At 32.6% G+C, this 26,279-nt stretch overlaps 1 protein-coding gene across 5 annotated transcripts in view; it reads left to right on the top strand.

The window, feature by feature from the left end:
• LOC130901025 (ATP-binding cassette sub-family C member 4-like) overlaps positions 1-26,279 on the top strand; it is a 41,703-nt gene that overhangs the window by 8,304 nt on the left and 7,120 nt on the right. For all 5 annotated transcript variants that reach the window (XM_057812078.1, XM_057812080.1, XM_057812079.1 and 2 more), the window contains 10 exons: positions 7,017-7,206; positions 7,268-7,378; positions 10,742-11,087; positions 13,651-13,873; positions 14,070-14,365; positions 18,274-18,616; positions 20,163-20,608; positions 21,984-22,133; positions 22,838-23,527; positions 23,583-23,733. In XM_057812078.1, coding sequence (XP_057668061.1) covers positions 7,133-7,206; positions 7,268-7,378; positions 10,742-11,087; positions 13,651-13,873; positions 14,070-14,365; positions 18,274-18,616; positions 20,163-20,608; positions 21,984-22,133; positions 22,838-23,527; positions 23,583-23,733 — 2,830 coding nt within the window. In that variant the 5' untranslated portion in view covers positions 7,017-7,132. The remainder of the gene's footprint in view (positions 1-7,016; positions 7,207-7,267; positions 7,379-10,741; positions 11,088-13,650; positions 13,874-14,069; positions 14,366-18,273; positions 18,617-20,162; positions 20,609-21,983; positions 22,134-22,837; positions 23,528-23,582; positions 23,734-26,279) is intronic.

Here is a 26,279-nt window from a genome sequence, read left to right as displayed (position 1 = left end):
TGTGATATTATTTCTGGTTGGTGAGTCTGTCCTTGTATGTTGTTCCGTTTGTTACATTTCTATTATATCGTCATACTTTCTACATTCTGTTGCCTTAGAATTGTTTCTGCGTAGGTAGCAACCAGTTGCTACCTGCCTCGTGCAGCATCACCTGGACTATATTAAGAGGGTTTATGCTGCCGACAGTCTTCTCTACTTCCTCTCTCAAACCTCTCAAGTGGTTACACATCATCATTTGAGTCTTGTTCACAACATGTACACTCAAGTATTTGTACTTTCTTCATTTTGTGGATATTCCTTTGGAAGTAGGCCTTGTCTGGTCAAAAGCTGGGTAATGTAAAAGTTCACGTCTCCGAACTTCCTTTGGGTCTAAGCCTTTTTATTAGTCGTCGTGTTCGATGGTTGCTGCATCCTGTCGTCTTATATCTCAGCGGCTTTTGGAAATTCTTGAAATTCAGGGGGTCCACGGGGATTATACCCGCCACCACTAGGACAGCCTATGCAGAGACAGTCCGGTAGGAGCTGGCGATTCTCAGTGCACCTTGTCTCTGTATCATCGTCATCGCTTTGCAGTATTTCTTTATTTTCAGGGCGTCTGGACAGACCTCTGCCCTATACAGAAGAATTGAGTAAGTTGTTACAATAGGCCATGGTCTGCTAATATTTGCCATTAAGCAGCTTAAAGATACTTTCCTCTCGGCCGCCTTTCGAGTTTTACTAATGTATCGACAATACATATTGTACAGAGCCTTTATAAAGATCAAATACAGGATCGAAAAGTTTACATTTTCAAAAAACTCTTAGACAGTTTTATTCAACCCAGGACACAATTTGTAATTAAAGAAATACCTAGCAACTTATTAATATGGATAGACTCTTCAGAACTGAAGGCAATGAGATTATTGGTATTATACGGTTGGTGAAATAAAATATTCATCTCTTTCTATGTTATATGATCGATAAAATTTTTCTATAAGTACGTCATATAACTTGACGTATATTTTGAATCACTATCACAGATAAAAAAGGTAAACGATTATATTTGCATAGTTTTATTTTTAATGTACCTCAATATTTCTATAGGATATAGGAACACAAAATATTACGGGAACAATCTTAATAAGGTATATCCATCTTGTAAATGGAGTGATACTCCTTTTTTAGGAATATTCAAATTCTCATTTGGCCAATGCATTAAATTCACTTTAGAAATGTTGTCGAGTAACGTTTTTGGTGTCATCGTCGATTATAATCAGATTTTTGTAAATTGTCTATACTTTTAGTGTATAATTTATAATATCTCAACTCTTAACTCACTTCCGTAACAACACCTTTTTAACTATTTGCTGCTGTATCGTCTGCCTCAATTAGTCGCCATCGCCATCACTGTCAATATAATTAACTATTCAATAATAATACTAACATAACACTAAGTTTGAATACGACAATCGCAAACTAAAGTAAGATCCAAAAAAACATATTAAAATAATACATAATAATATCTAAACATTCAATTAAAAATCGCAAAAATTTCAAATTTTTAACTACATAAGATAACGATTCTCATTTGTTTTCAGTTGTTATAGGTTTAATAAAAACATTGGGCTGTTTTCTGCTTGATGATCAGAAAGTTATCGTTGCCGGCAACATAGCGTGTGCTGTTAAAATACAGTTTTTATTTATTAGTTACGTATAAATAAAACATTTTTCTATATATAGAACTATAGAAGTAAAGTGAATAAACCTTTTATAGTTTGAGTTCTCACTTTATTACATAGTCACGTTAAAAATAAACTCATAAAAAACTTAATATTAAAATGAGTTCAATTTGAATCTTACTTAAGTTAAAGTGATCCTGGGAACAAAAATAATTATAACTCTCAGGATTGTCATAACGACCAACACTTTCAAACTATTTTTCTTGTAAATTCTAATTTCTTTGTAACGTAAAAAACTTTTCAGGTGTTTTAGTTGTGGTATTTTTACATCCTCGTACAAAACACGATTTATATACCATCTTTTAAATTTATCAAAGTTTAATAATAACGATTATTTTGGAATAACCGAGAGAATAACTATCGTATTTTCTTGGTGCCTATTATTGAAATGTTCAAACCACCTACAACATTTTTGATTTTTCAGTAATTTTTTTCTCTATAAATATTGATGATTTAATTGAAAAATAATATTATAAAAGTTTTATACAGGGTGAGTCAGGAGGAGCGATCAAACTCTAGGAGTGTATTATACCCGTGAAAATAATGTAAAAAAACTCATATGTCCTTATCCGATTTTCATTTGTTTTCAAGTTATGGAGTAATTAAAAATGTTCATCTAGCTTTCCACTATATCTGAATTTTAACATTATCAAAGTATGCCATGTTCGAGGCTCAAAGGTATATGATAATTCTGACGTTTTGATGAACTGTCAGTGTACAGTGAACAGTAACAGAACGTTTAATTTCGAATTATGTGATTGCTAGTGTTGCAAAATGCCAGATACTAATTCAAATTTAGAATATGCAAATATGGTGTTTGTTTATGGTTTCTGTAATGAAAATGCTACAGCTACTACTGAAGAATATCGTCAACGTTTTACACATTAAAGATATCATGATAAAAACGTATTTATTAGAGTTTTTAACAAATTGTGCGAGACTGGTAAGCTTCTCCTACAACCAGAGGATTACGCTAACCGTATGGAGTTTTGTCGGTGGATATATAATAATCATCGTGTTGTATTGTTGTATCTTTACCGATGAAGCTACATTCACCCGTGATGGCATTAATAATACTCGTAACTATCATGTATGGTCGGACAAAAATCCCCACACAACAGTCGACAGCAATTTTCAACATCGGTTTTCTGTAAACTTGTGGTGTGGTATGTTTGACAGTTATTTAATTGGCCCTCTCATTTTGGAGAATCGTCTCATAGGAGACAACTACCTAAATTTTTTTCAAAATGAATTACAAGGCTTACTAGAGGATGTTCCTGTATATATTAGATCGCAGATGTACTATCAGCACGATGGAGCTCCTACACATGTCGCTCGTCAGGTCAAGCAACATTTGGACGAACGTTTTTTCAGGGCGTTGAATTGGTCGTGGAGGTCCCATTAATTGGCCTGCAAGATCTCGAGACCTCACACCACTAGATTTTTGTTTATGGGGCTGGATGAGAAATGAAGTGGACACACGGGATGCACTAATTAGACGAATTGAGAATACTGCAGCCCATATTAAAGAAGAAAAAAATGAATCAATTGGGAGAACAACAAATGCTCTTCGTAGACGAAGCAGAAAATGTTAGGAGTCAATGTTCTTGAGTGATAATTTGTTTATTTGTTGATATGCTATAACTTGAAAACAAATAAAAATCGGATAAGAACGTAGAGTTTTTTTACATTATTTTCACGTGTATAATACACTCCTAGAGTTTGGTGCGCTCCTCCCGACTCACCCTGTATAAATTATTCAAAACTATTTTTTACTCAAATCATTACCCCTATTATATATTTATTACAAATAAATATTTGTAATAAAGTGTAAAGTCTTCTTTGATATTTTTAATATAAATGCTTTCAGGAACATGTGTTCTTTGGCGACACAGAGGTACTGAGAAAACGAAAACTAGTAGAATCCACTACTGTTGTCAAACAAATGGGTATAATAAACACTTCTTTTAAACTCGCCCTTGTATATTAGTTTTACCGTCGGAAATCTTTGATACTTTTTATAGTCCTCCAAGTAAGAATAGATAAATTCTACTAGAGTACCCTATTGTTTTCAATTAATTTTTACATAAAATATTTTCCTGATTTTTCACTACTTATTATAAAGGTCTATAAAATCCATTTCTGACACCTACGTGAATAATTATCATTCTATCAACCTATAACAGCGGGTTTTATTGAACATTTTTACGCGTAGATCATATCTCAGCAACGTTTCATCTTTAATATAACAATTTTGTCGCCTCTAAGAGTTGAATAAAATTATTTAGTATATGTAAAATTGATTTTTTTTTTCAATGTGAAGAGAATAATTCTTATTCATTTTCCATAATGTATCAAATGTTTCGAAACATTATTTCATTACAAAGGAACGCTATCACTTGCAAGTAAACACAGTTTTATTGTACTAAGTATATTTATAAAAATATCTTCAGCTTCCTGTAAATATACACGGTATACAGATATCTATATTTCACAATGACATAGATAACAACACAATTTATTTGTTTCAAGGATTTGAGCACAATATTATATGTTATGAAAAGATACAATTGCAATTCTTAAAAAAGACAAGCTCCCACATTTGATATAAATTATTCAAAATATAAAAAGTGGTACATAAATAACAAAAGGTAACACTTAAACTTACTCGAACTAAATCTGTTGTGCATTTTTTTGCAGCGCCTCAAAAGTTACAGCAAAATATCAGTTGTTGTCATTCACATCTAAAATCCGTTCAATATTTTTTTACCAAATTGTTACTTTTCTGTTATACCTATTATGTATGTAGCTCAGAGTTATCAATTATTTTCGCCAAATAACCTTTGGAAGTTAGTTAAAAGCTGCAACTTGTAAAATATCGTGTAAATTAATTTTCCCGAATTATTTTGTTATATTTGCGGTGAATACATATCTAAAAGCTAAAAATAGGCTATTACACCTTTATTTCAGAAGTGCTACCGTGCATATGTCAACCTGTATATTCGCAACTAGGATAAATGATGGATGCCACACATCTGCTGTATCACAGAAATTTTATCGTTTGGTTTTATGGACAATATTCAACAATGACTTCTGGTAAACCAGTGATATAACTTGAATCCACCAATCACATAAGCGACTTTTATTTTTCATTTGCTAATCTGAAAGGCTTTTCGAGAAAAATAAGTTCAAGCAGTTCTGAAAAAAAATGTAAACACAATTCACAGCTCCTATCAGTCCTCAAGCACCGCATTTGATTAACAAATTAGAGCTTAATGATCCCATAAAATATTTGGATTTGCTCACAAAAATAGCTAAAATGTCAATTTCAAGGCGTTGAAGTTACTTTATATCGTAAACGTCACAGTTCATATATTGATTGATTCTCATTGATTTCTTAAAGTTAAGTCTGAAGAAAGATGTGGAAAATGAACCCTTATTTAATCTCGAAAAGATCCTATTACCACCTTTGCTTACCAAATTAGGAGTAAACAAAAAAATTCTGTAGAAACCATTGATAAAGATGGAACTGGTTTCAAATTTAAAAAGAAGGTATATTTGTTGGACCCGGCGGCAAAAAATTAATGAAAGATCCGGCATTCATTATCACCTCAAATGAAAAAGATAGAAAAGCTTTGTTGGCGTTTATCAAAGTTACTGAAAACATTTTGGTAACTTCAATACTACTCTAGGTATTCTGATCTCATCCAATAAATGCTTAACGCATATTATGCATTGTGATGTAATATTTCCTTGAAAATAAACTTTTTACATTCCCACCTAGCAGTTTTTCCGGAAAATGTGGGCGCTTCAAGTGACGAGCACGGAGGACACTTTCATCAAGATATCGTCGCAATTTAAAAGCGCTATCAATGAAAATGGGAACCAGCAATGCTTGCTGACTACTGTTGGTCTTTAATTTGACCGGACTCAGAATATAGCAGACATGTGAAATGGTCTAAAAAATATGTATTTTTGGTGCTGATAATAAAATTTGAGTTTAATAAATACTTAGGATTTTTCAAAACAATAATTCAGTCCTGTGTCACAAAAATCTTTATTTTTTTCATTTTTTTATTTACCATAACCAAAAGCAAAACATTCTACGAAACAATTTATACAAATTTGATCAAGTTGTCTCAATACTCGATAAACATGTACATATGAGAAAAGCATGATCCACAAAAATTTAAAAAAAAACGTAGAATAGGAAGATCAATACATATAATAGATATAAAAATGAATAAATTCATGTAAAACCAAACAAAAATTGGGATAACTTTAATGAAAGAGCTGGACACGTCGTAATAACGAAGAAGCTAGGTTAACAACAAAAGAATAAAATGATTGGAACCACGGGATGAAAAAGAAAATCAAAAAGACCGCTTTCAATATATTAATTGCATATTAGAAGCTTGGAATAGAAGGACAGAAGAAAACGGAAAAGTCATATACACATATATGCTAAATGGAGAAAAAAGTAGAGGGAAAAAAGATTATTATGAGCGATTTCTTATTGGGAACGTGGCAATGAAACTCTAAAGTAAATTAACTTTAATATATTTTCCGAGCTTTCGAATACTTATGTAATCATCGTCTGGGAAATAATTAAGATTTTCGGTGGCTTTTAATTGTATTAATTCTTGTAAAAATTTTTAAATTCATAGGTTTCAAAATTCAATATTCAAATTGACGTAGATAGAAATATTTCTTTTCTATATTTCTATATTTATCTGAGTGTTCCGCTTTGTTCGGGTTATATAAGGATCCATTTTGATATTTCCATGATATTTTTTCGATGTTTTCTTCTCACCATGGAACCTATCAGAATAATTATGAATTTATAATTTTTTCGCTGCCCAATTCATCCTCTATTTCTATAATACCTTTACATTATATTGTTCCACCATTTGTTTCGTCTTAAGTCTCCATTTCAAACGTGATAAGTGGAATAATAGACGTCTTGTATTTATTTATATTTTTTTCTGATGTTCTATATATTAACATTGCTCGCCACGAATTTTTGTTCCAATATCCGGTCCCACATTATCTCTGTTCATCTTATAACTAAAATATCTGATATTGAATATGTTCGATTTCCATCAAATATATACTAAATCTGAATAAATGTTTTAAAAGAGATAGATACAAAAGGAAAATAAATATAAACATTATTCAACCTCTTTATGTTCTAATAGATTTTGGTGTATTGGAAATACTAATATTTATGATTATATTTATATAAATCACAGAATTTGAATGGACATATTAAATTAATACTTCCTCATTTGATTACAGACCGCATACCAATACAGCTGTTCCAAAATATGTATTAGTATCATTATTCTACTTTTCAAATTATAATTATTGATAAAGTTTCTACTCACCATCAACTATTTTTCATTTCAACTACTATGGACTCCACGGAAGTTAAATATAATCCAAACCCAAGGGAAAAAGCGAATATATTTTCGGTGTTATTTTTTTGGTGAGAAACTACTTTTAATACGACAAAATCGATTCTCATATTAACATTTCCTCATTTTCAGGTATGCAGTTCCAACGTTTAGGGCAGGGTGGAAAAGGGAATTAGATGTTGACGATGTTTATAATACATTGTCAGGTGATAAAAGTGATTACCTTGGAGACAGATTGGAAAAGTAAGTTTACTGCTAAATAGATTTAGAATTATCTGAGTTTCTCAATAAGATACTAACATTAAACCGGAGCGTGTGTGGTGAATTTTTGCAACTTCATGTACGGGTATGTGCTGGGGTTAGAATGATCCCTCAAGTAAAAATACAGTTCTAGGCAGAAAAAAATTATTATTCATTTTTCAATAAACAGAAATAACAAAACAACGAAAAATAATTTTAGAACTATTATCTCTAGAGCACAAAAAGACATTTCACTAAAAATAGATGCATCAAAAATATAATCAGATAAAAATTTGGAAACACTCTATACTTATTAAAAAAGTTATGACTGCTTATTTTCGAAGCAAACTAGGCATTAGCTTTTAATGTGTATCACCCAATTAGTTTGTTTCTTTTTCGTACATTATTTCCATTTTCTTAAGATTCACCAAGGGAGTTCTTGACTCCCGTTCTGAACTCAACACTTATTATTATATTATCTCGTCGAGTTGGTAGATTGCCTTGTACTAAAGACATTCGAAGAACATGTACAAACGAACGCCTTTTTTGATACATATGATCTGAATTAATTTGACAAATTACCCTGGCGTTGCAGGCAATTGCTCATCAATTTAATCCACTGCCTACTGACTTTGCTATGTATTTCAGAAGTTCCAGAGTGTCTCGCAATGACTTTAACACCAGATAGATGTATTCTAATTATATTTTCAGCTCTTATTCTTACAGAAAGAGTTGAACAATATTTCTCCAACTTAGTTATTTTAACCTTTCCTAAATATTATTATGGAGTTTCGTCACTTCCAGTGTCACAACTGCCTTCTTGTTTTCTATCTTACCTGATGGATCACGTTCTTCAGCCGTAGCTCCAACATCATTGGAGCCAATAGGTTTTTCATCAATTTGTAACTCATCTCACAAAGCTTAAATCCTTTTCTTCTAATTTTCGTAGCTGTACATTTTTATCTAAGCAATAATAAAAATGGAGAAGTAATTGAGAAATGTAAATGATGGAAGAAGAATAACAAAATGGCAAATAATTACCTTGTTAAGAACTAAATTATACTCAGTGTGGTGGGGTGACAATGGTTGATTATTATAACCAACGCAGATCTTTTACTGCACGTTACTAAGATACACACCCTCTCACATCGAAACAACAACTGTTGTCGCAATCCAGAAGCTGCCAGCTGCTGAAAAGGGGAGTGCAGATATCACTGAATAATCCATGGTTGACCATATATCCTCAATCTAATTAAAAATCACAACAAACTTTACTTTATTATGTATGTGAGTCTGATACTTTTGGAACGTGTCTAAGGTAAAAGTCCAAATTCGAAAGAGTTACATATCAATATCAAAATTGACCCTGCGTTGTGCTTAAATACTCGCATTTAAAAGAGTTGAGTTGAACGTATTCCAGAACAATGTAGTATGATATGACAGTGGAAAGAATGAATTCAAATATGGTAAAGAAAGGTATACTGACTAACAAGGAGATGGAGTACTTAAAAAGTTACCACACATTACATTGTTATAGAATTGTGGTACATGGTGTCTATAGGATGAGTACCATGAATGCAGATGCAAACAAGCAAACTAGAAAGGAAATTGTGTCTAAACATAGTCAAAGAAATTTTATTGCAAGGTTAGTAACAATGGACGACTCATAGATACCTGCGTCAGAATAACACACCTAGTCACATGTCCCTCTTTGTACTAGCCGCTATAACTCAAAAAGGCATCAAATTGATTGTGTATCCAACACATTCTCTAGATTTGGCGCCCAGCGGTTACTGGCAGTTTCAAAAACATAAAGATAACTTGCATTTGCTGTGAATCAGTGGTTTGCAGAGTTGCATGTTAAAGCATCGATGGTGGAGTATTAAAAAGTGAAAATGATATTTTCCCAATTTTTAGTTGAAGTAGTTCTAGAACGGAGCAAAACAATCCTTTACTTCATATTGCATTGACTAGCTGCAAAAACTGAACACCTCCGTGTTATCAAGATGTTTGTGGTATATTCCTTAATAACGGCTGAAAAACTAGACACCGTATTCAGGAAGAACTTCGCACCTGTTATATGAAACTCTATATCTACTGACTATTCTATACTTTAGTATAACAAGAATTAATTATTGTTTATTTTCTTCAAGTAAAATCATCACAATAAAATAGATGTTTTCCATCTATTTCGTGTAAATTGTAGTATCAAACGTAACCGAAATGATCAATATCTGAAGCTTGCAAGTCGTTTTGACCATTAAAAGCTCATTTAAAAGATGTAAATAATATCATCATTTCCACTTCCCACTATGAATATCAATTTTTATTAGGCATTAATGAATATTCATGCCATAACTACTTTTTTGCTACATTTTATTATTTTGGTTTTCATACTACCCATTAAAAGAGAAATCTAAAAACGAATGATTAGTTTATATAATAAAATCTGGAACATTACCCACAAAATAAATTAAAAATTAGATGATGGAATTGGTCATTTTTTATTTCTTGGCAGCAACCCTCAAGGGCTTTGTAATTTATTTTAAACTTAAATTTTTCCAGTTGAGTAGGCGCTTGGAACCATGAATATTACAACGCTCATTAGAATATATTTAAGAAGGTTAATAGTCGGAAACAATGTTATAAAGATTGAATAGGGGATATTAATTTATGATATAAGATTTCCAAGAAATTTTTTTTTCATCTTGATAATAGTTTTTTCCTGAAATTTCCACACATATATGAAAATTTATCATATTTCAGTTTGAGACGCAGTGTAGGTAATGTAGATGATCTAAATCGCAATCAAATTACAAAACCTGTAATTCGGAATATTGTAGGGGTGTATTTTGCTATTTAAAATTCTTTTTGTAAACAGAAATCGAAATATTAGCAAATTACGTTACTTTATGAAAAAACTGGATGAAAAATAAAGGTAAATTCGTAATCAACGCTTTATTACCATCTTTTGTTTGGTATTTGACTTGTGTTATCACCTTGATTATGATATTTTTTTAATAACTGCAGATGGAGCATAAACAATATATTCAGTTTTGAATATGTTTTTATAATGCCTAGACCTCTAGATACATTTCCAAGCTATTAGGTTGGCATCCATACTTTCCATACTAATGAAGCAATTGAGACTTTTCATCAAATCTGTGATTAAACAACAACACTTCTCTACAATAGCTTAGATCCTAGAATCCTAAACAGTGCGCTAATTCCAAGCGCTAGTCAAATATTTATTAATTATTAGCCATCGATAGAATTTTATTGTCGATGTGTCCACATTGTCAAATTTTTTTTTTTTTTTTCGATTTTAGTTTAGTACTTTACTTACATTATTTTTTCTCTCGATAGACATTGGAATGAACAAATGCAAATGGTTAAAAAGAACCCAAAAAAGAAACCGAGTTTACTAAAAGCTATAGTTAAAACCTTTTGGGTCGAATACGCCCTTCTGGGAATCTTAATAGGTATAAGCGATTTAGGACTTAGAACATTCCAGCCTACTATGTTGGGAGGCATATTGGATTATTACAGTCCTGAGAAAATCACGAAAACAAAGTTTGAAGCATATATGTACGCTATAGGATTAGTTTCATTCACACTGGGTATATCTTTAATCATGAATCAATTTCTCATAAATGCTGGTCATTGTGGAATGAGAGTAAGATCAGCCGTATGTGCTTTAGTGTACAGAAAAGTAAGTATTCATTAGATAAATATGGTAACAGATAACTATCATCGCTTGATCCATTATTATTTCTTTAAGTTCAAGTTGTACTTGGAATGTTCCGTACAAACGTTTCTCTAGAGTCTTTATATTAAGATGGAAATTTATTAGATCTTGAAATATACATGTAATAAATATGAGTTGAAAATCAAAAGTTTTCAACAAGTCCTTCATAGAGTTTATTACGATCTTTTATTAGTGTATCTCTTTTAGTCTTTACACCTAGTATTACATTTATTGGTCCTAATGGCAAAGGTAATCTCTTTGCAGTCCCGTTGGTGTTCTGGACATAGCCCATGGAGACTTCAAAATTTGGGAATTGTCACCAATCAGCGCTTGACAGTAATAGAAGATGATCGTAGTCTTCTCATCTATCATACAGAACCTGCGGTCTTGTCTTTGTTGTATCTGTGATAATCAGCTTTCTAATGATCTAGGATTAGCCTTTTTAGGGTCATTGTTTCTCCCTAACTTAGCTGTAGTATTTGTACAACCTAGTATGAGGGGTTATTAGCCCCTATGATGGTTTTGGCACATCTGAATTTGTACCTCTTTGTATTCTCCTTTTTCTAGGGCTTATGGCTCACTTAATTCGCGAGGAATCAAATGGGACTGCAGATGACTAGCTTAGATAGGTCGCCAACACTTTCATTGCCCCTGTATCCAAGTATCCAGAGAAGTAACTATTTTCATCAGCTCGAATCGCATAACAGTCCTTCACCTTCTGTTGGAATGGTACACTCCTCTCGTCATTGTCGCCTTTAAAGACTGTAGATCTGAGAGCAATTAACTATTAAAGTTTTCTTAGTCATACCACTATATTTAGCTTCTAATGAAGCATCTCTTCCCCTTTGTTGTTTTTTCAATTGATAATTAGAGGATTTTTGAAAAATATGCCTCCATGCAATATGCTAATCACATTAATTTATTGCCCTAGCGCAATAATGCAGTTATTATTGTAATAAATAATTGATTATCGATCTTACAAACTAAGATATACATTAAACGATTCAAGGATAATGAGGTCTACTAATATCAGGAAACCACAAATTCTTCTCAATAGAATAGTATTGGGATTATTCTAGTAAAGAAGTTAAAATTCAGGACTATTGAAAGTGAAGTTTCACAGAAGGTAAACTTCTGTGAAAAAAGAAAAAATCCATTCATTATTGAAATTAGTAAATTGAGGTCGATTTCTAATAACCAATTGACCCTTGAAGAAAAGTAACATCAAGATTCTTTTGATATTTGAACATACTACTAGGAATAATCCAGAGCAATTTCTCATAATTGAGGGAAATCATACACGGAGAAGTTCACTTGATCAACCATTAATTTTTTCACTGTTAGTATTACTTTATCAATAATTTCTGAAATCCATTAGAATGTGATTATGAGACTATTTTAGTTAGTTGCAACAGTCGTATGTTGAAAACCTTGCGCCCGACTTTAGGGATGGTCCGCAAGCACAGAGCATTTGTCTAGACCTACTAAAATGGGCAAAACCGGGAAAGCTTCCCTTACCCGACTAAAGAAGGGCGTCGCAGTGAAAAAGTAAAACTTGATGGTTCGTAAAATAGTTAGTATGCCATAAATAGCACTGTGAGGACTTTCTTATGGAATAAATAGAGATTACTGCTCCGTTTTATTTTTTTATATTTTAACAGGGTTGGTTTGTAGTTTGAAATTAACTCAAATTAAAACTAATATATTGTGAATTTCCAAAATGTGCAGAAATCAACTCGGAACGGATATTTTACTTATGGGCGCTTGTATTAGTGACTTATTATGAAACCTTAACCAAACTATATACAATGTAAGATTACGTCGCGCGAGCTACGTCTCTGGAAAACGGCGCAGCCTCGCTGAGACCTCGGCGTTCGAAATCTGTCTCGATGCATAATTAATTTCTCCTGGAACAATGAGCAGATAGCCGGTATTGGGTTTCCCAAGTCAGGTATGTCGGGTAGGATTGATTTTATTGTATGTTATTTGCAATATCAGGTATTGGTCAGTCAGGTGTGGACGGATTATCATTTTATTGAGGTAGTCTGTACGGAGAAATATGTACCTGTGTTAAGTATTTCCAAATGCAAGGTCAAATGGCGTGGTCGCCATTCAGGTGAAGTTTGTAACAAATTGCAAAGTTTTAAATTTTATATAGAGTGAATACTAAAGTATTTATCTCGCCATCGATGAGCACTAATCAGTATCCATCGATTTTTGTGATTATTCTCTTTCACAGAGTTTGAATTAAATAAAAATTTGATGGATTCCAGAGATCGAGTATTCTTTGTATTTATATATAGGAAAATATATTCCTTGAAATAATGAAGCTTTTTTCCATATTTATTAATTAAATACGTTTAAACCTATTTTTTTCATTTGTATATTAACAAATTAGATTTATCTCCTAAAAATATCTTCAAATAAGCTTCAGGCAAACTCAAATTCATAATTGAAATGAATATTTTTGAAAAATTTCACAAATTTTAACTTTGTTCCAAATTCATCTACTTCATATATCATTTAGGCTACTAGATTAAGCAGAACAGCGTTAGGGGATACTCCGGCAGGAAAGGTTGTTAATCTTCTATCAAATGATGTAGCCAGATTTGATTTTGCGTCAATGATGATTCATCAAATGTGGATTGGTCCTACTTCGGGTATAATAGTAATGTATTTACTATTTCAAAGATCTGGACTCCCAGGAATTGCAGGAATTCTAGTTGTTATAGTTATGGCTCCTTTACAAGGTAATATTTAGTAAATATAAGTATTAAAATCCGATTCTTCTATTAAAATATTATACAAATAAAACATGTCATTGAAAATAGATGTTTCATATTTGAATGGTCCAAATATTATGTTGCGAATTTATTATTGTAATCAACATACTGATGATGATGATTGATGATGTTTCGAAACGTTGAAAGATTTGTATATCTGCAGCTTACTCTGGAAGACTTGCATCAAAATATAGAAAGATGACAGCTTTAAAGACTGACGAAAGAATCAGACTAATGGACGAAATTATTCTTGGTATACAAGTGATAAAAATGTACGCATGGGAAATACCATTCCAAAAAGTTATTGCGTTAGCAAGAAAAGCTGAAATTAAAATCATACGAAAAAACGCTTATATTCGTGCTCTTTTTATGACATTGGGAATGGTTACAACTCGTCTCGCACTTTTTGCTACACTTATAACAATTACATTGACTGGAGAAAGAATAACTGCTGCGAAGGTAAGATTGGATAGTTTCACTAATTTACTATATACGAGAACTGATCATTTTTCTCTGCCCCTGGCTCATTTAACAATCAAAACGATTCTTTACATCACGTCACATTGTAACCTATTATGTATAGACTCATTATATAAACTGACAGACCGAACCTTTTTCATCGTACCTACAATAAAAGCCTAACTAGAGAGAGTTATATCTCAGTATCCAAACGGATCGTGTTAAGCAACACGAGATGATTGCGTTAAAAAAAGTAGATCACATTAAACCATTAAAAAGCAACATTCTACGGTGGAGGTTATGTTAACAGTTTTGTGGGATATCCGAAAGCACAAGTTTCGTACATTAATAGTTCAAAAATAACATGAAAAAAAAAAACTTATCACTGGAAGTTGCGTGAAGGTTGCATCAGGATAACATACCCAGATACAGAAGTACTAGGACATATATAGGAAAAATGTGTTAATCATAATGGAGACTATATACCGTTATATATAACTTTGTATGTCAGAAGTTTTAAAATTGTAGGACTCCTCAAAGAGGAATGGCCGTACTGAACCTAACGATTTTGCGCTTCATCACATCCCTTCAAGGTCGCCGAACTTTGTGAAAAATAATGTTTATATTCCTTCCCTAGTTAAACTGAAGTATTGAGCACTCATCGAACCTGTCTCTCAAGATATGCTATTTAAGATGTGAATCGAATTTAAGTATAGGATATAAGGGGATATTTAGCACCTGTAAATGCAACTCTATTAATTATTTTTCAATATAAAAGTAACCTCATGTCCATATGATCATTAGTTTTGAAAATATGAACACGCTCTTCATAATGTTATCTTTGCTCATTTTTATTATAATTGGGTCATTAGCGAAGCAAACATCCCGCGTATTAATATTAATTAATTAATATTCTTTAATTTACTTTTTGTAAGCTATGTCAAATTCCGTCTTGGTCATCCTAATATACATTTTACACCTGTCATAATCATTGCTAATTTCGGGCCATAGAACATGATATTCACCACATTCGTACCTACGTTGGTTTATTGGATGAAGTCAGTATTCCCTGGATTCATACTGTAGCACAAACAATGCTGTAGTAACCGCAACCATTTCCTCTTCTTCATCCAACCAATCCATCTCTTCTTGTAGGTACTCCATTATATTATAAGCTCCGGAGTTATGTGCCCAGGCCTATCTGATGTGTCTCATTATGATAATCGTGTTGACACGTATTAACACGACACGTGTTAAAAATGTTTCCTTAGTCTTCTTGGTTCACAGCGCATTATGGACAGAAGTCATGATGTCAAACTATGAGTTGATTTTCCACAACTCCATTCGATACTCTCTCCCACAGTGTTACCACGCTGTTGATATAGATACTCGATATCGAACTTGCTGTCAACTCTAGAGCACTAATCTCATTTTACAATGGTTATTGCTAAGATTTACCACTATGACTAGGCTGTCAAATAAGTAGATTTATAAGTTTTTTTATTGAATTTAATATGCGTTTCTTAATATATACATTCTCATCAGTCATATGTTTATTACATAATCATCTGTTTCAAAGTTTTTTTCACTGAATACATATTTTTCACTCTAATTAAAGATAATTGTTTACTTATTATGAACTAGAACAAAATACTTTCGAAAAACTTCACACAAAGAATCATTAAAAAAGTTTGATGACAAACTATGAGCCAAGACATTTGTGATACATTTATGTTTGCCACGCAAACATAATGATGATCACAAGGCACGGACAGACGATCCGAGATTATCCCGAAACCGGGAGAGGTTTCAATGTTGAACAGACGCCCGGATTGTGCTAAGTTCTAATTTTACATCAATAGTTCGTCAATCTTTTTGCAAATATGGAATCATCAAGACATGTGTGACTAACTTCTAGAGAGATGAGTGTACACATTCCAGGACAAGATACCAGCATAGGAAACTATTTTGTATACAATTCTTCAACTACTCTTCGTTTTGTTTTTGTTGTTATAAATGTCATGTTCTCAGGTTCAGGTCTTTCTTGTAGGTACAAGACTAACTAATAAATTTACATATATTTCTGTAAACGTCATGATTAAGTTCACAGATACGCGGATAATGCTACTCAAATGACACCAAATACTACAAATTTTGAAAAACACTGTATGAGACTTGAAGAGATACAATGGTCCACTTCCGAGAAAAGACCGGTCCGAGCGAGTAAAGAATGCCCGGGAGTCCACTCAGACAACTTTGCACCTGGTCTAGGAATTCACCCGACCGGACATTGCATGGCTCATGCTCCTCAATGTACTTTTACTTTTCCCGGATCCAGCAAAACCATGATCTAGCATTCGAACGAACCGTGTATTCCCCGCGTAGTGTACAAGTTTTTCTTTTTTGAGATAGAGCAACCTGTAGCTTCTTTAGTCTCAAGTGACAAACTCTACTTCAAAATTTTGTTGCATCGAATGGTCTGAACTAGTTTGAACTAGTATCAAATATCTCCTTTGATGGCAAATGGTTATTCTTAATTGATACAGTGATAATCCCAATAAGAGCTCCATCTCCATAGCCTCTGTTGATCTCTGAGAAGCAAATACATTCTTGAATTTTCCAGATTTTATATATAAATAGATATAAATTTACTACATCACCTGTTATAAAAGGCGATGAACAACACAAAAAATCCAATTCATCATTGCACACACGTGTACTTTTAGGTCAAAATTGCGTTATGTTTATGTGCGAAATACTGATCTTCTCTTCAGTGAGATGCAGGATTATAAACTGAACGTGATTAGTAAGTGGATATTGGACTAAGAAGAAACTTTTTTCTATACTATTATCTGATAATAATAGCATAAGATCGGTATCTAAAGAAAAAATAAGGGAGCCGCAATGGGTAACATCAAACACTCAAAATTCACGAAACTTTTATCGAAATAACTTCGTTGATTACTCCTAATACACTTGGAGCAACTGAAGAGAAGCTCAACTCAAAAGTGACTAAAGTCACCAACTGGTTGCCCACTTATTAGTACATGTCTCTGCACATTCAGCAGATTTGTGACAGAAACCTGACTAACTTAAAAATAAACGTTTATTGTTATGAGGCGTTTATTACGTTCTTAATATTACGAATTAGTAGCTCCGAGTACTAATTAAATTTAACTACGGGTAAAACTTTTTGAAGAGACTGCCAAAACGTTTGAAACACAAGCAAAATATTTCATCTAGGACCGAAGACAATGCAGTCTGTACGAGAAATCCACGATTGTATACTCACAAGAGATTTTTCTTATTATTATTGCAACAAAAGTTGCAACGAATTTCAAACTTTGATCTTCATCTGCATCCATATAAGCTGCATTTAACCCAATATTTGTAAGAATGTGACTTCAGACAAAAGCTCATATTTAATAATAAGTTGGAGGGTTTCTTGATTCCAGAACTTCAAACTAAGAATTATAGGACTTGATTTCAACAAGACAGAACTACCAGTCACATGGCAAATAATTCCATGTTGGTTTTGAAACAGATATTTCTAGGCAGATCCTCCTCATAGTCCAGATTTGACGCCCCTTGACATTTTTTGTGAAGACACTTCGTAATAATCCATAATCAAGTTAAGGAGAATACCCCTGATGAAATTACAGCCAGTACATCAGCATAACTGAAGGAAGTACACAATAATTTCTGTTCGCGGTTAGAGGAGTGACGTCGTTAAGACGGTCAACATTTAGATGATGTTATGTTCAAAAAATTAGCTGTTGTTTGTACCATACAATTCCATAGTTTGATTTTAACTAGACATTTGTATTTATTCCCCCTCCCCCTGAATTTGTTTGTGATTATATACACTAATTTTGAACTAATATGAATAATAATAATCTTTCTTTTAGGTATTCGTTCTTATGTCATATTTTAATTTACTTTCAAATACATTGAGTGGAATCTTTATTAGAGGAATTACAGAGATTGCTGAGCTGTTCACTTCAATAAGTCGCTTACAACAATTTTTGGTCAATGATGAATTTAAGTATGATCAGCTGAATAACATTGCTAAGAGTATTGATGAAAAATCTGAAATAATTCTCAGTGTGGATAAACTAAGTGCCAAATGGAATTCCTCATTATCCGACTGTGTACTGGAAACTATCAATATGGAAGTGAAGAGAGGCCAACTGATTGGTATTATTGGACCTGTAGGATGTGGAAAAAGCTCCCTTCTGCAAACATTCTTAGGTAAATTATTTCATTTATTACTTGAAGAAGTAGACACAAGATCAAAAAATAGTGTTCTGCAGATCGATGCAAGCAGATCTCAAGACGTGAGGGATCGTGACAGTTTGGAGAGTACTGAAAAATACTAATATTTGCTGCGAAATTTACTTTATTTTTCTTAAAACCGACATTTTGATGTGAAGTTGAGCTGGGTGAACTGAATATACAAATAGTTTAGAAACAGGTCATTATGAGGTTCGGTTAGGTTACTTTAAACTTAATTATTTACTTTCTTCGAAATAATAAAATGATTAACAAATTTTAAAACACGTTATAATGTTTTGAACAAAAACAGACTTCAAAGCAAGAATAAGAATAAACATTCCTAGAAGAGAAGAATGGAATGAAAAATCCATTTTAAAGGATAATGGAATCTAAAGCTCGGTAAAAAGATATGAAACAGGAGCTGTTGTGATTTGAAAGTAATTCAACTAGAAACTGAATGTAATATACTTTGAGCGGAAATCTAAGCAATCGATAAAGCTGTTAAACTGAGAGGGGAAAGTAGTGGATTAAAAATAAACACAAAAAATCTACACAGCCTTAAAAACAATTGTATCAAAACCGATCAAATCCAAAGGGGTAATGAGCTATCGCGTGGCAATCTCCTGGGCTCGTGAGACTGAAGTGATCCTATGTTGGATACCTAGACTCTATGTGGAAGTGGAAGGTTTGGTGGCACGGTAGAAGGAAATAACAGTGCTACCACCGATGAAATCAGAAGCCATAATCTGGATATATGGTCAAACAGAAGTGATTGCGCTATATCAACAGAAATTGAGTCAAGGATCAATGAATATAATTTGTAAAACAGTCAATCCAGAAGAGCATTAGAGTTATCACAGGACATTATACTGTTGCCACAAGACTCCAGACATTAGGAGTGACAACGGATAGCTATTGCAAAAAGTATAATGGAGAAGGAGAGACAATTTAGCATCTGCTCTGCCTTGATGGACAAACTACGTCAAATATTGGGCGACTCTACAATAGATTCCCTCGACAAAATAGTAGAATTAGAAATACAAAAAGGAAAAATTTTTATTCGGGGTTGGAAATTCTTGAAAATATAAGCTAGTTAACTAAGTTTCCAAATATTGGAAAAATAAAGGTAACACAATAGGCCTCAGACCTAGAAGTGATCTACTACTAATCTAGATCGAAGTCCTATTCTATCTTAAGCAAAGGATATTCGCTATTAGAAGCTTCGCTTTCCGGACGAAAAATTATCCTCCACATTAAAACATTAATAACAGCAAGACAAAAATTGCGAAATAATCACATAATTGTAACTTTGCGAGAAGCAGGAAAGAAGGAAGTCTTTGTTCAAAAACCTACTAAATTTTATTAAAAAATACCAACTAAATATACAGACAAACTAATAAAATTGATTTAGTAAAATATACACAAGGTTGTTATTTATTGAAATTATGTGAAAATTTGTGGAATAAATAATTACGACTAATTATTCCCGAACATTGATCACGCTAAACTTTTTAATTTTCAGGTGAATTGGATATTGAAAATGGAAGCATAAGCGCAAATGGCGAATATTCATACGCATCACAAGAACCTTGGATATTCGCTGCAACCATACGGCAGAATATCCTCTTTGGAGCAGACTACAACAAAAAACGTTACAAAGAAGTTATAAGAGTTTGTGCATTAGAAAAAGATTTGGAACAATTTCCACAACGTGATTTCACCATTGTTGGAGATAAGGGTGCCTCTTTAAGTGGTGGTCAAAAAGCTAGAATAAATTTAGCCAGAGCGGTATACAGAGAAAAGGATATATATTTGTTAGACGATCCTTTGTCAGCTGTCGATATACATGTTTCTAAGGTCCTTTATGAAGACTGTATCAACGGATTTTTAGCTAACAAAACTAGAATTTTGGTAACACATCAAGTTCATTATTTGAAAAACGCCGATAACATTATTATACTCAACAATGTAAGTAGCTCATATGAATGGAAATATTCTTTTAACTATAACACTTAGATTTGCCACCTATGAAAGAATTTATAGAAAGTGAAGCAATGAAATAGACAATAAAAGCATACAAGAAACAGAACTTGAAGCCCGCTACCTAAACCTCTATCTCAACGAGATCAAAACCTTCTTTCTCCAAACGGGAACGCGATTCCAAAAGGTCCTTTCATTAAACAAAGATGAGCTAAGCAGAGCTACTGTTATAGTCACAAGACACCTGAAGAATATTGGAGAAACACCCGACACATTTTATCGTTTATACAAGGAATCAAAGGAAACATCCGACACCTGTTCTGTGGATGCAAAGCTTTCAATCGATAAAGGCTATGCTTCCACGAAGATGTAAGCCTCTTAGTCCCCAGATAGGTAGTTCACCTTCCTATGTCGTTGCTTGACGCCCTAGTTCTAATCTGATAATTCTAAAAATAAAAACTAATCAACTCATTATATCAACTCCTTTCGGTTTGCAGTCGAAGAACAAATTAATGAATTTTAGATTGGTTTCGACCTTTTAACCTGTCATATGACTCCTCCTCAAAAAATAATTATCGACCTAAGTTGACCTTAATATTTATAGTCAGATATGATGTAACCATTAGTATTGAATTGGATGCCACCAGATCTTCAAATTCAAATAAAAAAGAAATTAAAGCTGGAAAAACTTTATAGAGAATCAATCAATATCTCCGAACACGATCTTCTGAATTAATAATAATATATCCGCCGATAAAAATTGGCATAAATTCGTATAAAAATAAAACTATTAACAAGCAATTTGAATTCTATAAAAATAAGATAAGAGCACTTATTTGGAGAAGGCGGTAATCTGGTGTGGGGCTCTAACCATGACCTAGTAGCTGCTGGGCTACAGAAAGCGCAAAAATGGACACAATTGAATAAGGAAGGTATATAGTGAACATAACTGTGTAAAAAGGAACTTATTCTCTAGCCCATATAAAAAACGAATCCATATTTTTGGAAACAATAGAAAATTTTACAAAACAATAGAGACAAAAGAGAACAAATGAAACTCTGCTTTCAACAAGAACTATGAAAATAAACCAAAGGAAAAAACTATACTAGAAAAACCAAGCTTACTAGAGAATAAAACATAAATCCACAGAATCATTTAAACAAAACAGTTTGTTTTGAACACATTTTTAATTATGTTATAATAATGGAATTTCGCTTCCTAAATTTAACTGGAATATTTTGAAGTGAAGAATAAATACATAAATTTTTGTCAGATCCAGATTGGGAAGTATCTATACGAAAAAGCCTCACTATAACTAAATACTTTGGCACTTTCATGTAATTAATCAAATTATACTTATAGGGAAGAATTGAAAATGAGGGTACTTTCAATGAATTAGTGAATAGTGACAATTTATATGCTAAACTGTTAACATCAGAACCTGAAATGACTGAAGAAGAGAGAAAAAAACATGTGGAAATCGTTCGTCAAATATCTAGACAATCTAGGAAAGTAAGTTTATTATTTATATAATAAATACAAAGATGGAGGTAATTATATTTTTTGAACAGCAAATCTAGAAGTCGTTCTAAACTTTTGTAAGAATATTCAATGAATTACAAAGTTGATTGCTTAAAATTTTGTCAGTTTCTCGCTTTTACTTCCAATTATCATCGAATAATCTTATACTTTTATTTCGAAATTACATAGCGAAGAATCCGAATCATTTTTTTCTAATTAACTTAAATTTAACATTGTTTAAATTAATTTGAACCTGTACTCACAAAGAAAAAGTCATGATATATTTTTGACGTCTCCTATAGACAATTTTCCCGCTAACAATTTTTGATTCACTACTTTAATCAATGCGCTTCAATTCTAGTTCATAGCTGCTAATTCCATATTAATAAATTCAATTATGATATTACTAATTCCTCTATTTGGTATCTTCACATCTCTATATGCCTCGGCTACTGTATTTGTAGGATTGTTCTCTTCAGTGTCTTTTGTCAGAAATCATAAATCTATGCGTCCTTTATAAAGACGAGTACTTATTTGTTTTGTACCTAATTGAAAGAGAAACAAATTACCTTTTCTTAAACTTTATTTTGCACAACTCTCGAGCGAGAAAGTAATTATTAAAATTTGTTTTTTGTTTGTCGAAAGAAAGTTCCTTTCAAATTTCAAAAATTTTTTATAAACAATATTTTTTCTAGAGTAGAAAATCTTCTACTACAAGTTTACTTAGTGCCAAGAGTATAGTAGAGAGTATTTTAGAGGATGACAGGGACGATAGTGACGATGAGATGGAAAATAAAAATCCGCAAATGAAAGATATGCAAGAGGAAACTACCAAAGGAAAAGTGTTAGGATCTCTCATGATTCAATATTTCAAAACAGGTGCCAATTGTTGCAACGTAATTCTAATTCTGATTCTTTATGTGTCAGTACAAATTTGTGGAAGTTTAGTAGACTATTTTGTTAGTTTTTGGACTACGATCGAAGACTCTCGAGTTATAACAAACTCTACCACTGTTTTACCTGCTACTACTATATCATATGTTACTGAAAATATTTTAAACTCGTCTTCCGCGAATAACTTTACTGAAAAAATTGCTTCTCGGGCATTGTTCGAATATCCAGATTGGAGTACTGAAACTTGTTTATTCATTTATGCAGGTCTCCTTTTAACGGTAATATTTCTCACTTTGGGAAGATCGTTTTCATTCTATTCACTAGCTATGTCATGTTCACAAAATCTACACAAGTCATTATTCAATGGAATCATCTATGCCAAGATGAGATTTTTTGATACAAATCCCAGTGGTAGGGTACTGAATAGATTTGCTAAAGACGTTGGTAGTATCGATGAAGTTATACCAAGAGTTTTGCTAGATGGTGGTCAGGTAAGAAATGTAAATTAAACTTTATTTTTCCCTCCTACAGCTTGATATGTTTCAGATGATTCTTCAAATGTGCGGATCTCTAATATTAGTGGGCGTAGCTAATCCGTATGCGATTATTCTTGCAATCGCACTTGCAGTTATGACTGGGGTTTTGAGAACTATATACTTAAAAACGTCCAAAAACTTGAAGAGAATCGAGGGAATATGTGAGTATGACATTTGCTAATTCTGAGTGATTATGATCATTTATCAGTGTTAGATACAAATTTTTGCTAGTGCAAAATCATAGTCTCCAATATGGGCGTTTGGTGCTCATTTGAACTGTTTTGTACTGACACCTAATATACTTATGAATATATTCTAGATGTAATACTAACGGCAACAACGATATCTTTTTTTCTTCACTATCACACAAAATTTAATTCAAAAATATATACTGCTCATCAGTGGCGGCTTGTCAATATGTGCTAATAGTATTATCCCAAAAAATGAAATATTTCCAAACATATTGTGAAAATATCATTTTAATGATCAAAAGGCTTACTTACAATTATGTAAGTTATTAAGTAAGAAACTATCACTATGTTCTTTGCATCAATGATTTAAAACATTTCTACTTATATATTATACAAATATACTTCGTATTCTGCTATGAGCAGTGAAAATAAATTACGTTCAATCCATCTCCTACAGATAACGAAGGTAACTTCGAAAGGTTCTTATCGGTGCCAGTTAGACTTTGGTCTAGCACGAATTCAATTTAATATCAGAAACTGCGTCGCGCATATCGATTAATAATTATTGGAGCAAGAGTTTAATTTTGAATTGTGACTTTATTTCTCTGTGCACCCATCATTAATGAAATATTCAGTTTAATGCAAAAAATTTAAATATACAAGAACAGCGAAATAGAACAACAATGTTCAACCCCAGTTTGTGAGTGTGGAACGGTACGAGATTTGTCTTGTTTGATAAAGGACAAAAACTGACATAAAGGTTTGTGGCTAGGTGTTGCATTTGAATTAGCTTTAAGAAGTCATGACCAAACTTAGGAGTTGAAACACAGGAATTGTTTGATAATTAATGGATTATAGCTAAGTACTAGCTAGCTAAATACTAGGAATACTGTTCCCTACCTAGTTCTTAGCTAAAATCTATCAACTAATAAAGAACATCTAAAGAAATCCAAAATAACCTTCTAGAGTTTATAGAGAAGTTTAGAATTTAACAGAAAAGGTTATTATAGATATTGCTGTTATTGCTAACGAAACTACAGATGCTAAGTAACAAACTACAATTTGTTATTGTTACGCCCTGCATACCGGAAGGTCTGTAGAGAGATTTTGGAACTTAATAAATCCAGTTTATCGTATTAATAATTAAATAACTGATTACATTTTAGAAAAAATTAAATACTGATTATTAAAACACCCCTTGAAAGAATAGTTGAAAGTTATGCCACTGCTTTAATCATGAGTAGTGTTCTGAATGGATTTCAAAGAATTGAATAAGTTAAATACCCTGATGCCAACTAGATACACTGTTAGGCATACCAAGTGATTTTGATGATATCTATAGCATCAACAGTCAACAAATCCGGTTTTGCGCGCACACTTAAGAGTAATTTATTCTTAATTTTCAACATCCTATTAGAAACCAGATGAAATAGTTCACAATAGAAAAAAACTGATTAACGTTATGATAACTATTGAAAACTGCGATGACATTACGAGGATGGTCCCAGAAGTACCTGGCCTGACCTAGGGATGGCGGTAGCTGCTTGAAAAATTCCACAGTATTAGAAAGTACACAATTTATACAGCATATGTTTCAAGTTTGAAGACGCCACGTTGTTTAATATTTATTTGTCAGCCATCAATTGTGAACGTTCTCAGTGAATTTGTAAACATAGAAAAAACTGATTATCGTAATGTGATACAATACTTTTATATGAAAGGCATTAGTCCGATCAATATAAAAACTAAACTAGATTCTATTCCAAGTGAGACTGCTCATTTTTAACAACAATAAAATATTAGGTAGCAGAGTTTAAACTAGGCCGTACGACCTGCGAAGATCAGTTTCGCAGTGATCGACTAACTGAGATAATGACTGCAGAATTGTTGAAGATGGGCAAACCCGGTGCTCAAAATGGAACAAAAACAGCGTTGCTAGGATGTTTCCATCGAATGCTTGGAAATTTTTCATAGAAATGAAGCTGTATGTTTGCGTCGTTTCATAACCGTGGGTTCATCACTCCACGCCCGAAACAAAAGAACGATGGAAACAATAGACTGGCTCTAAATGACGCAAAGACCGTTCCATCTTCTGGCAAGGTCAGTTTTCCTCTTAATATTAAGAAAATAAGAAAAAAGTTTCTTGAGAAATATTGTCTGCTTTGAGAATACTAACTGCCGACAAACAGTTTCTGAACAATATTGATAATTTCAATAATTGATTGATTGACATTTTTTCGACTTGAAAAGAGCGCTGAATAGATTTCAACTATCGTTCCTATTAAGAAGTAAACGTTTTAAAATCAAAAATTATGTGATTTTCATGCGACCATAATTACTATTACAAGTTCAATAATAGATAAGCTGTTTTTTCAATTGTACCTATTCGCTAAAAGAAATCTCGAGGAGTGACTACCGTTCATCCTATGAAGCATTGAGAAAGCGTTTGATATTTTTTCCATTGTTTCTCTTGTGAAAAGAATATATTTTCTAACATATCTACCTAATTAAAATCG

The sequence above is a fragment of the Diorhabda carinulata genome, chromosome X (genome assembly GCF_026250575.1).
Source record: "Diorhabda carinulata isolate Delta chromosome X, icDioCari1.1, whole genome shotgun sequence".
Lineage (NCBI taxonomy): Eukaryota > Metazoa > Arthropoda > Insecta > Coleoptera > Chrysomelidae > Diorhabda > Diorhabda carinulata.
This window is presented reverse-complemented; position numbering and strand designations above follow the sequence as displayed.